Genomic DNA, 12,923 nt, shown 5'->3' with positions numbered 1-12,923 from the left:
GAATGAATCGGTATTTATTCCTCGTTTAGACTTTGACGACTGTTCGATGTGGGGCGTGTGTGACCAGCTGTGTGAGGACCGCATAGGCTCCCATCGGTGTAGCTGTCGAGACGGCTATACGCTGGAGCAGCACAGATACTGTAGAGCTGACATCTCGAGTGAGTGTCACTTCACATGTTTGTTCACTTTGTTCCACACGCGGTTTGCTCTGATACCCCTTTTCTATTTTGCTGACTGCTCTAGTGAGCATCTCCGTTTCTTTGTGGTGCATTGCTGCATACTGAATGTTGTTTTAGGGAGTCTATTGCCTTTGTTGAACATAGCTGACCTCTTGGTCTTTAGCTTTAATAAAAAAAAAAAGACTGAGAAATGATAAAGACGACTACATTCTGTAAATCCTCAATGATCTTTTAGTTGCATGTACATGACTTCTCTTGCAATACAATACAATTAAGGTTCTGATTTTCAACAGAACATTTGAATGACAAGGATTCCCTCACGCTGTATCCTCTAAAAAGCTGTGTTAATTGTTTCTTCTGCAGCTGGAGTTCCTTCCTTGATATTTTCTAATGGCAGAGACCTGTTAATAGGTGACACCCATGGCAACAGCCTGCGCACTTTGGTTCATTCACTGAACAGAGGGGTTGCAGTGGGAGTGGACTTCCACTATAATCTGCGTAGGATCTTCTGGACTGATACCATTCAGAATAAGGTAAATAACCCTTTTTATAACCAACCTTATTACTACTGTCTGTCAAAGGCAATTACCTTGCATAAATATCTGCACAGTATTATAACATTCTAAGGGTACCAGTGCCTTATTTGAGTAAATGCTTGAGTAAGACTGGACTTAATTCTTGCCATTATCCTGTAGAATATCAGCAATGTTGATACTATAATAATGGGATGGTTGTTGGCTCTCTCTGGGCTGAGCCATAATGAAGGGGAAAGTAGATGAGGAATGGAATCCAAATGGCCTAATCTTGAAACCTGTCTGATATGCTAGTATGATTTTCACATACCAGAGTGCAATTTTTGTAACTTGATCATGTTCGCAGTAATCATGCTGTATTTATTTTCAGCAGCACTGTACATCAATTTGCATTCTTTGGCCATCTAAAAAAAGTCTTTGTTCAGCCAATGCTTGGCTCCTTGATAGTTAATTTGCAGCCACTGAGCTGAAAGACTAGGCACATCTCCGACTGGTCCCCTGTGTGTGTGTGTGTGCATTAGCCACCTCTGCAGCAGCCTGTCCAATTAGAAATGGAGCGAGTACAAACAGGGCATGTGAATGCACCTGAAAGGTTAAGCTATCACATCTTCAGTTTCTCCTTAAACAGGTCAGTTGAAAATCCTGCTTTTCAGTCATCTGGATTTTATTTCAAAAGAAGCAGAGCTGCTAAGAGCAGTTTCCCTTAACCAGCTGTGTGGTGCCAAGCTTTTTACCTGGAGAATCTAGAACCATTATTTTACTCTTTTACTGCAGACATGTCACGTTAAGAAAAGCATGGGTGTGTATGATTAAATGAATGATGGGTGAATTAATCCTTCTACTTCAATGTCAGGGCGGTCCAGTATTGTGTATGCTGGCAAACTGTGACATGTCTTACTAGGAAACTGAACATAGTCATTGTTAATGTTGTTAGTCAGTTGTTGCAGAAACACACTTAGCAGATGTAATAAAATATAACAACAAGAGTGGGTTTACATTTACATCCACATCCATGTGTAGAGTGAAAGCATTTTTATTTCCATACTGGCTGCAAAAAGCTGTCCTCGTAAAGCAATGTCAGTTTATCTAATAGGGTACAAATTCTGGGGTCCATGCTCTGTGTAATAATTGATTTCACAGTTAAAATATGGCAATTTCAGACATCTTCAGTATTAGAGGGGTTTTTTGTACTACATTCCAATTTAATGTTTCTGACCCACTTGTTTAGTAAGAACACACTGATGTGCAAAGAGGGAATTTTGTTTTTTATCTTTATCTTTTAAAAGATACTCACTTGCTTTGTCTTACTCCCACTGCTGAGGCCAATAATTAGCCCCATTTGCTCTTCATTTTCACAACAAGCAATGTCTGTAGATTTGTCCTAATTACTTTCAATAAAATTGATGTAAGAAGTTATATACTGTATTTATAGACAGAGGTGCAATTAAAGCACTTTCAATGCACTGACACGTAGAGTATCTGAGTATGGTGTTAGTATACACTTCAGAACATATACGTTGATATTTTTCCTTAATTTTTGGAAACCATGATCACTCATTTCCTGACATCAATGGTGTCTTTTGTCTGCAGGTGTTTTCTGTGGATATGGACGGTTCCAACATGCAGGTGGTGTTGAACGTATCAGTTGACTACCCTGAGAACTTGGCTGTGGATTGGGTGAACAACAAACTGTATGTGGTGGAGGCCAGCGTCAACAGAATTGACATGGTGGACTTTGATGGAGCTAACCGGGTTACACTCATCACTGAAAACCTCGGAAACCCGAGAGGACTGGCCGTGGACCCCACTGTCGGGTAAGCTCATATCCCAGTTTCCATACATTCACTTATCCAACCATTCCCAATCCCCACATACTGTATCTGACATGCTCCACTGGCATGGAATAATGGGGTGTGTGTGTGCTTGAGATTAGGAGATTGCCCTGGGTGGATTAGTGAGGAGCAATGTAAGTGATGACCCTCATTGTAATCCAATAGTTTAGTTCAAGGAGGGAGGATGGTGGTGGTGGCTACAGATTAATTGCTAACTGTAAATTAGTGTACAGCTTTTTAATGAAATACCGAACCATCCAACTGGGGACATAATGTACTGCTGTGGACACGATTTAAAGGGAAAGTCTCCTGTTTTTTATTATATTATATTATATTATATTATATTGTGTTATATTATATTATATTATATTATATTATATTATATTATATTATATTATATTATATCATATCATGTTATATTATATTATATTTCCCCTCCTTTAACAGGTACATGTTCTTCTCAGACTGGGAGGCAATGAATGGACAGCCAGGCCTGGAGCGGGCTTTCATGGATGGTACCAACCGATATGGGATCATTAGGACTAAACTGGGCTGGCCAGCTGGTGTCACACTGGACATCGAGGCCAAGCGCATCTACTGGGTTGACAGTCGCTATGACTACATTGAAACAGCAACTTATGATGGCCTCCACAGGTGAATATAACATTTGTTATTCCTCTTAAATGTGTATTCATTGGCTACAGAAATGTCTAGAGTGACCAATGCATTCATGTCCTAATTAATCAATGTTGTCAACGATTTTTCAAAAATAGAAAAACAGTGGTCCATGGAGGTGCTGTTATCCCACACCCATTCAGCATCAGTCTGTTTGAGCACACGGTCTATTTCACGGACTGGACCAAGATGGCTGTGATGAAAGCCAACAAGTTCACTGACACCAGTCCTCAGGTGGTTTACACTACGGCTCAGACTCCACACGGCGTAGCAGTGATACATCAGCTAAAACAACCACACGGTAAGCACCAGAGTGGTTCTGACTCAGCTCACATATCTCATAATTCTCATTTTTGTTGTAGTAGCACATCTTATTATCATTAACTTGCAATTTTTTGTTTTGTCTCCAGTGGCAAACCCTTGTAGTGTAGACAGAGGTGGATGTGAGCAGATCTGTGTGCTGAGTCACAGGAGTGACAATGGTGGACTTGGTTACCGCTGCAAATGTCGCATGGGCTACGACTTGCATGTTGATGGAAAGCGCTGTTTGGGTAAGAAGAGTGTTTCATAATCAGATCTCAATATTTTTCCGCTTTAAAGTGTAAATTATGCTTAAGACAGACCAACTTGCTTTTATGAGGCTAATATCTGTTACACTTATTATTTGTTTTTTTATCAATTTGCAGCTGTGAGACAGTTCCTGCTTTTCTCCAGCCAGCTGGCCGTGAGAGGGATCCCCTTCAACCTCTCCTCTCAGGAAGACATCATCCTGCCCGTCACTGGATCACCTTCCTACTTTGTCGGTGTGGATTTTAGTGCTGAGGAGGACGCCATCTTCTTCTCAGACACAGTCAAAGATATTATCTACAAACAGAAAGTGGATGGGACAGGTGAGAATCATGTTGATTTAATAGCTGTTGCTTTTAAAAGATGTTCCTGTAGACATGTACATCTAACAACAGCTTTAACACATGGAAATACTTGTCTCTCCTACCAGAAAACTCTATCATGTGATTCAATCTGGTTTATACAGGGAGTTGAGAGAATGTCTGATAGGGCTGACGGCGGTAAAATGGGGCGTGAATAGACAGGCATGTGGATAATGGAAATTGATCATATTATCAGCTAACATCTCAAACTAATCACCCCAAAAACAGCTGGAGCAGATAACAAAGATTTGTCTAACAAATATTACTAGTTACTAATATGATAATCCACAAGCCAGTTGCACAAAAAATGGAAACACCACTGTTATGATCAGTGATGTTGTTTTTGGAGCTACTCGAGTTTTTACTCTCTGGTCCACTTGGGGAAAATGCAACTTGACAGCCTATATATTTGAATGTGTTCATCTTCTATCTCAGTGGTAAACTATGATCTGACTAATCCGATTCACACAGGCAGGGAGGTACTGGCAGCCAATAGGGTGGAGGGAGTGGAGGACCTGGCTTATGACTGGATTTCAAAAAACCTCTACTGGACTGACCCACGATACCGGAGCATATCTGTCTTAAAGCTGGCTGATAAGTCCAGGAGAACCATCATAAGTAACCTCAACAACCCGAGGGCCATCGTGATTCATCCTCTAATTGGGTAAATTAATTTAAGATTATTAGTGTTTTTGTGGCTGCTCTTCCCTAAAGCAATAATATGAACACTTTGCTTACTCTCCAATACCCCTGGTGTCACCCCAATTATGAGCTTTAATGAGAGGTTAATGGGATTCATTGGGAATTATTACTACTACTTATTATACCAAGATTGTGCCTAAATATATCTGAATAAAATACATTTAAGCCAGTTTACAACTCATGTTTACTGAATATACTTCACTGTATATTCAAATAGAGCGACATTGCTGCAATCATTTTGAAACTAGATGCACCCATTTATAAAACAATATATATGATATCATCATCATATATTAACGATAATAATACAGGTACATTTTGAATGAAATAAGTTTATTTGGTTGACTTTGCTTTGACAGGTATATTTTTTGGACTGACTGGTACCGCCCAGCGAAGATTATGAGGGCATGGGGTGATGGTTCACATGCCCAGCCTATTGTAAACACCACTCTTGGCTGGCCAAATGGCTTGGCTATCGACTGGAGGTAAGGGAAAACACTGCTATAACAATTCACCAAAAAAAATGTTTTAATTTTTTTTTCACTTGTGATTCATGGTTTTCATATTAACGATCTTGCATTGGAGCAGTTCCTCCTCATGTTTCTCTGCTTTCATTTCTACCCAGCTTGATGCGTCTTTATTGGGTGGATGCCTTCTTTGATAAAATTGAGCACAGCACTTTTGATGGAAAGAATAGGTTTTCATTGGACCGCATTACCCAGATCTCCCATCCATTTGGTCTCACAATTTTTGAAGGTAATATGTTCTGTCATGAATATCAAGTTGCCCATTAATTCTAGCTTAGTGGCACTGGATACCCCACTGTGGTGATGGCTTAAAAATGCCCATATATAGTTCTAGTATAGTACAGTAAAGTTTGTTTGGTCTAAATAAGAAGGAAGTCAGTCCACTAGCACAGAAAATCTGTTGCGCTTGACCTGTGGTTTGTCATTCTTACATAAGTCACAAGGGCAATTACTGCTATGAGTAGGTGATGAAAGAACTAAGTGCTTTGTTGCTTCTCTTCCAATCAGACTATGCATATTTCACTGACTGGCGTCTGGGTGGAGTTGTACGCGTACGCAAGACCGATGGTGGGGAGATGGTCATTATCAGAAGAGGAATTAGCCACATTATGCATGTCAAAGCTTTCAACTCCAACTCACAAACTGGTCAGTAGCTTTATTCATTGCTCTTTTCACTTTGCTGTTGATAGCTGCGGCTCGTCATCTTCTCTCGTCATTCCCTTTCTCAGGTTCCAACTTCTGCAACAGGCAGACAAATCCTAACGGAGACTGCAGCCACTTCTGTTTTCCAGCCCCAGATTCACAGAGAGTGTGTGGCTGCCCTTATGGCATGAAGCTGTCACCAAATCAACAGACGTGTGTGGAGGACCCTTCCAGTGAGCCCCCCACTCTGCAATGTGGTGCCTACTCCTTCTCCTGTGGCAACGGAAAATGTGTGCCAAACAGCTACCGATGCGATGGTGTTGATGACTGCCATGACAACAGTGATGAAGCCAACTGTGGAATTAACAGTAAAGCTTTTTTGTAAATTCAGTTGATTGTACTGGTTCCACCTGGCTAGAGAATAATAGAGTTTAATGTCTTGGGTCTTTTTTACAATTCAGTTCATTATTATGATATTTAATCAAGATGATCTATGTTTTTTCAGACACCACTTGCTCCCCCTCTGCCTTTACTTGTGCCAATCAGCGGTGTGTGCCTGCAGGATGGCGTTGCGATGGGCACAATGACTGTTTTGATAACAGCGATGAGAACAACTGCCCTACACAGGTGCCAGGAACTTGTCCTGTCAATCAGTTTACCTGCGCCAACCACCGTTGCATCCCATTTACATGGCGCTGCGACACTGATAATGACTGTGGGGACAGCTCAGATGAAGCTGACTGCTGTGAGTATGCCTCCTTCCAGGAGGTTACAAACAAATGTTTTTAGCTAACGTTGAGTAACATAATTCAGAAAGTTAAGGAGGAATTTCAATGACATTTTCTGGGGATTTGTTTTAGTTTTGGTGATGATCTATATGGTTTCAGGATTTTTTTTTAAGCAAGTGTATTAACGTTAAAATTTAGCAATTGATTGGAATGTTCCCCTTGTCCCATGTCAGGTCTGAAAGATATTTCAGGGATGAAAGTTACTTTGTTATGTATTAAGTATTAAATACATACATATTAAACAGATATGCAAACTGGTTTAGTCACATAGTAACATGTATCAGAGTAATACCAAAGCATTGTTTATTTGTTTTTTTCATCTCATCAGACCTGTGCAGGAAAGGAAGGAAGTCCAGGAGATTAGCTCAATGGCAAAGGTTCATGTTCTTGTCTAAAAATGTGTGTTGACAGATCTGAGAAGCACATGCCATCCAGGCCAGTTTCAGTGTCCAGACCATCGTTGTATAGACCCCAGCTATGTCTGTGATGGAGACAGGGACTGTGTGGATGGGGCAGATGAACAGGGATGTGGTGAGTACTTTTCTGAACATGCATTTAGTCACAAGTCACATTTGGTTGTAACTTAAAACACATTAAGTTTCACACTTTTACACACTTTACACTAGTGTTGTTACCATCTAGACTTTCCTCAGACCAAATTGTAAGCCTGCATCAGCCAAGTCTTTAATGTCAAATATTGTAGGCCAGAGATTTATTTGGTTTGCCAATGAAATTTGCCAAGACAAAAAAGGTATACAGTACAGTTAGTTTTAGTCCTGATTTTATCAGCTAATGATGTTAGAATGTTACAGAGGTAAATTAAAAGTTCTGTAAAATTAAGCAAGCATTTGTTAAGCCTCTTTCTTCATTGATCTCATTACTTGTGTTGCACAACTATGGAGCTCAGCATGTGCACAAATGCAGAAATATGTAGCATCGGTATTAACATACTCCGCTGGATTTTTTCAGTCTACAACTGCACTGTCAATGAGTTCAAGTGCTCCAGAAGTCACCAGTGCATCAACTCCTACTACAGATGTGATGGAGTCTTTGACTGCAGTGATCGCTCAGACGAGCAAGGCTGTCGTGAGTATTTACTGAAAATGATTGGATTTTAAAACTGAAGCAATATTTAATCTGTCACAATTATGAGCAGCACAGTTGCTCAAATGTGTGGATTTACCTGCTGTTTATCATGTTCCCTTATGTTTTATAGCCACCAGGCCTCCAGGGATGTGCCACCATGAGACTGAGTTCCAGTGCCAGTCAGATGGGAGCTGTGTCCCGTCCACCTGGGAGTGTGATGGTCATCCAGACTGTGAGGATGGCAGCGACGAACACCACGCCTGCCCACCTCGCACTTGCCCTTCCTCCCTCTTCCGCTGTGACAATGGAAACTGTGTTATGCACAGCTGGATTTGTGATGGTGACAATGACTGCAGGGATATGAGTGATGAACGGGACTGTCCCACACCACCTTTCCGCTGTCCAAGCTGGCAGTGGCAGTGTCCTGGCCACAGTGTATGTGTCAATCTCACCACTGTGTGTGACAACACTCCTGACTGCCCCAATGGTGCTGACGAGTCTCCTCTTTGCAGTAAGTCTGTACTCTGCTTTTGTCATTTTTGTCTGTTATTAACTGTTTTTTTAATTTTGTTTGAATAACCACATTTCCAGGCTTTGTGGTCCCTTCAAATTCAGTTACATGTTCACATGACATGACAATCATTTGATTTGATTTGATTGATTCTTTATTGTCATTGCACATTTCTATACAACAAAATTCTCTTTGACAGCAGTCTTTTTCACGGCAGCATATGAAATACGCTGTTCTGATTTTGTCATTTTTTTACAGTTTTCAAATTAATTTGTTTGTCTTTGGATTTGTTTGTGTCAAAATCATGCACGTTTGTGATTTGTCCTGTATTAACCAGAAAATGATTTTCCTTTCTTGCCTTCCTCACAACTTTCAGATGAGCCTTTGCCAGGTAGGAACAAACTCTCAATCATTGGTAGATACTCCGAAAGTAGTTTTTGATCAATTTCTCAGCATAAACAATATTTCTATTAACTATATTAATAGTGACAGATTTTGGCAAATTGCATTCCAAGGAATAATTTATTCCTAGTCAAATCTGTGTGGTAAATATAACAACAATGTCCTGCAAACATGTGTATGAAAACTAGCCCTGGCTCAAAATAGCCTTTCTAATCATCACATTTAATGATGATAGTTTGTGCTTTGTTGTTAAGTATAATAGTTCAATATGCATAATATCATAATTTTATAGACGTTTTTATAGACGACCTGTGTCAGTTTTGTGTTGTATGTGTCATCTTTTTTACTTAGTTCAATGTGTTATTTCCTTATTTCAGTCCTCGGTTGTTTGCCCTGCTTTTGTCACAGATCAAGAGAGCTGTTCTGACAACAAAGCTGGCTGCACCCATGGTTGCATCCAGGGGCCATTTGGGGCTCAGTGCACCTGCCCTGTGGGTTATCAATTGAGCAATGACTCCAAAACCTGTGAGGACATCGATGAGTGTAATCCCCTTGGACTCTGTAGCCAGCACTGCTTTAATGAGAGAGGCTCTTTTCGCTGCCACTGTCAAGACGGCTATACTCTTGAAGCAGACCAGCGTACCTGCAAGGCCTCTGGTAAGGAGGGATTATGTCCTAAACCTGCTTTGTATGGAGCATATTTGTCCCCTGGTAGTTGTATATAACTACGTATTAATCGGAAATAGTTATATTATTAGCCCTATAGTGATTTGTATGTCAACATGTTTTCCTCCCTGTGCTGGCTGTTGGGCAAGAACAAACTATTATGGGAGGGGGGCATTGGCCCCCAAACTGCAGGACAGACACACTGCCTTTCTTCTCCTTTGTCTGTCTCTGCTGCTCTGATTTCTGTAGATAAGACAAATAACATATATGTCACTCACTGGCCATCAGTGGTGTAATTAGGACATAATCACCAACAAAGGGCTGTTTATGGGGAGTGTGCCTGACATGAGCTCCTCTTCCACACAGATAACCCGCTGAAAGATTTTGCAATACAATAAGTCATTATCTGGACAAAAGTGCATTCCCAAAGGCTTGCTATTTGAGTAGGAACACATTTAACAGTCAGGTTGTATATGTCTTGGTAGATATGCAAAAGCTGATAAATGCTCTTATTAACTTGAGAATTGACATGACACGTTGATAACGGAGACTTGATGTCTGTTGACAGATTCTCGTCAGGCCTTCTTGCTCGTGGCCAGTCGAAATCAGATTGTGCAAGATGAAATTACTGCTCAGCCCAACGTCATCTATTCGCTGGTTAGAGATGGACGCAACATTGTGGCCCTGGATTTTGACTCTGTCACTGACCGTGTATACTGGTCTGATACCAGCCAGGACAGAATCTGGAGTGCTTACAAAAATGGCACTGATAGAACTGTGGTAAGTTTGATTTGTACCCTTTCATTACAATAGAATAGAATACAATTACAATGATGCACCTAACATTATTTGCAGTACACAATACATTACATTTAGACACAGCCTCACATCTAAACAGCTTCAACTAAGATTGAGTCTCTTGTGGACAGATATTTGACAGTGGAGTAACTGTGACAGAGAGCCTTGCTGTTGACTGGGTGGGCAGGAACCTGTACTGGACTGACTATGTCCTGGAGACAATTGAAGTGTCTAAGCTGGATGGGACCCATCGAACTGTATTAGTTAGTGAAAACGTTACCAATCCTCGAGGCCTGGTGCTGGATCCAAGGGACAGGTCTGTGATGCTCAGAGAGGTTTTTAATTTATTGATTCATGTGTTTATTATGTATATTGGAATGTGTACCATGTATTTTTATTATTGAGGCAATTGGTGTTAAAGAAGACCATTTGTCTTTTTTAGTTCTCACCTAATGTTCTGGACCGACTGGGGTAGGAACCCCCGTATTGAGAGGGCCAGCATGGATGGAAAAATGAGGACAGTTATCGTGAGCAACAAGTTGTACTGGCCCAACGGTCTGACCATAGACTACCCAAACAACTTGTTGTACTTTGCTGACGCCTACTTGGATTTTATCGACTACTGTGATTTTAACGGCAACAACAGAAAGCAAGTTCTCTCCAGCGACCTGGTGAGTGTTTAAGAAGGCATTATCTTGTGTTAATAATCACAAAGTAAGCAGAGCACAACCGAGTTCCTTTTGAAAAGTATTTGTAAGACACTCTATTTTTCTTTTGTTGCTCTCTATGACAAGGTACTTCAACATCCCCACGCAATTACCATTTTTGAGGATTTTGTGTATTGGACCGACAGATACATCAACCGTGTGATGCGAGCCCATAAGTGGCACGGGGACAACCAAACAGTGATGCTGTTCAACCTCCCTCAGCCTATGGGTCTGCTGGCAGTACACCCAACCAGGCAGCCAGCAGGTATGGCAATAAAATATCATTAACTAATTTCTGTGGCATCAGTATTAGCTGATTTTGACTATACCTGACTTTTCTTGATAGCTGACTAATCTTCATTTTTACTCTTTTTGTGGGTATGCATGTGATCTTGTGTGTGCCTGGTTTGTTTAATAATTCCCAGGTGAAAACCACTGCTTAAGGAGCTCCTGTACTCATATCTGCCTGCTTTCTGCGGTGGGGCCGAGGTATTACTCGTGTGCTTGTCCCTCAGGCTGGACATTGGCAGCAGACCAAATCACCTGCACCAGAGGTAGGCACCCTGCCAAATGGCAAATGGAGGTAAACTGTCATCACTCAGTTTGATGAAATAGGAAGTCAGGTCAGATGTAGTTGATAAGTTGACAAACTGCTAAATATGGCTATTTTTTTAAAAGAGCAAACTTGTTGTAGCAGAAGTTGAAGTTCTTGTCTGTAGTTCAATGCAGCCATTGCATTGTTGGTAAGAAGGGAAATCTTTTCAAATGTCCAAACTGTATCACAGATGAATATAGGTATTTTTCAACAGTCTCCCATTTAGACTCTCATGTAAACTGCTGTTCTAGTAATAAGAATCATATAAGCCTGTCCTTCAAGTTCTCAAGAAGAAAAGGGAACTTTAATTTAAAGTCCAAAGAGTCTGCCTTAGGTCAACAGCTTAACTCATCTCAGGTTTCAGCCAATTAAGCCAAGCAGAACACAGTTTTCCCCCCTGAGGCCAACGATTATCCAAGAATGAAAATGTCCCACAACCATTCATTGATTCTAATCTCTGATGACAAAGCAAATCAGATTGTGGAACCAACTTTCACCAGTCAATCCTCTTTATAGATAAAGAGCTGTTAGCTTGGTACTTGGTACAGTGCTGTCCTAGCACTGTTTCAGAATTAGTTTTTATAAATTTTTAAGTATTTAGCGATTCACAGCCTTGAAAATATGTAGTTTAGGAGCATTTTGTCAAAAGAAAATTAGAAGACACAATGATTCAGTTGTATGTTTGTATTTTTACTTTAGGGGTAGCAGCTTGTTGAGTTTATTATTTTTTGTTCCACTTGTAGTTGAGGATCCTTTCTTGGTGGTTGTGAGAGACAGCATCATCTATGGCATTTCCTTGAACCCCGATGACAAGAGTAATGATGCCATGGTCCCTGTGGCCGGGCTTCAAAACGGCTACGATGTTGACTTTGACGACAGTGAAGAAACCATTTACTGGGTGGAGCACCCTGTAAGTAACTAAATATTTCTATCTAAAGACAATGTTTTTTTGTCTGTTTATGTGCTATGCTTGCTCACAAATTTTGTTTTTTGCATGCAAGAGATACAGTGTAATATTTTTGTTTTTTTTCCAAGGAAAACCACTGGAGAAATAGAGTGAACACTAAAATAAAACAAAAACTCTTGTATTAATGTACATTAAGCAGAGGTAGTGATTAATCCACCTTCCTTTCTTCACCAGGGCGAGATCCATAGAGTGAAAGCTGATGGTACTAACAGGACAGAGTTTGCCCCTGCAGCCATCCTGGGCTCCCCTGTAGGCCTGGCCTTGGACTGGTTAACAGAGAACCTATACTACACCAATCCAGCTACCCAATCTATTGAGGTGAGATAACTAAAACCTTTTTAGATAACTAAAAACTAAAGCCTTGTTGTTATAACTGCCTACATA

At 40.6% G+C, this 12,923-nt stretch overlaps 1 protein-coding gene across 3 annotated transcripts in view; it reads left to right on the top strand.

Annotated features, from left to right (window-relative positions):
• The window catches only part of lrp2a (low density lipoprotein receptor-related protein 2a), a 45,032-nt gene that overhangs the window by 8,391 nt on the left and 23,718 nt on the right, over positions 1-12,923 (top strand). For 2 of the 3 annotated variants that reach the window (XM_058616433.1, XM_058616435.1), the window contains exons 10-33: positions 30-158; positions 543-712; positions 2,303-2,526; positions 2,992-3,198; positions 3,318-3,520; positions 3,630-3,770; positions 3,906-4,109; positions 4,620-4,812; positions 5,210-5,335; positions 5,476-5,606; positions 5,885-6,022; positions 6,106-6,387; positions 6,525-6,764; positions 7,219-7,338; positions 7,777-7,893; positions 8,024-8,404; positions 9,215-9,463; positions 10,041-10,252; positions 10,402-10,586; positions 10,713-10,941; positions 11,065-11,242; positions 11,403-11,531; positions 12,316-12,482; positions 12,714-12,857. In XM_058616433.1, coding sequence (XP_058472416.1) covers positions 30-158; positions 543-712; positions 2,303-2,526; positions 2,992-3,198; positions 3,318-3,520; positions 3,630-3,770; positions 3,906-4,109; positions 4,620-4,812; positions 5,210-5,335; positions 5,476-5,606; positions 5,885-6,022; positions 6,106-6,387; positions 6,525-6,764; positions 7,219-7,338; positions 7,777-7,893; positions 8,024-8,404; positions 9,215-9,463; positions 10,041-10,252; positions 10,402-10,586; positions 10,713-10,941; positions 11,065-11,242; positions 11,403-11,531; positions 12,316-12,482; positions 12,714-12,857 — 4,499 coding nt within the window. Of the gene's footprint in view, positions 1-29; positions 159-542; positions 713-2,302; positions 2,527-2,991; positions 3,199-3,317; positions 3,521-3,629; positions 3,771-3,905; positions 4,110-4,619; positions 4,813-5,209; positions 5,336-5,475; positions 5,607-5,884; positions 6,023-6,105; positions 6,388-6,524; positions 6,765-7,218; positions 7,339-7,776; positions 7,894-8,023; positions 8,405-8,780; positions 8,796-9,214; positions 9,464-10,040; positions 10,253-10,401; positions 10,587-10,712; positions 10,942-11,064; positions 11,243-11,402; positions 11,532-12,315; positions 12,483-12,713; positions 12,858-12,923 lie in introns of all 3 variants that reach the window. The other variant, XM_058616434.1, reaches the window with a different exon arrangement.

The sequence above is a fragment of the Solea solea genome, chromosome 2 (genome assembly GCF_958295425.1).
Source record: "Solea solea chromosome 2, fSolSol10.1, whole genome shotgun sequence".
NCBI classification, from domain to species: domain Eukaryota; kingdom Metazoa; phylum Chordata; class Actinopteri; order Pleuronectiformes; family Soleidae; genus Solea; species Solea solea.
The sequence above is the reverse complement of the archived record's forward strand: the minus strand, read 5'-3'. Positions and strand labels throughout refer to the sequence as shown.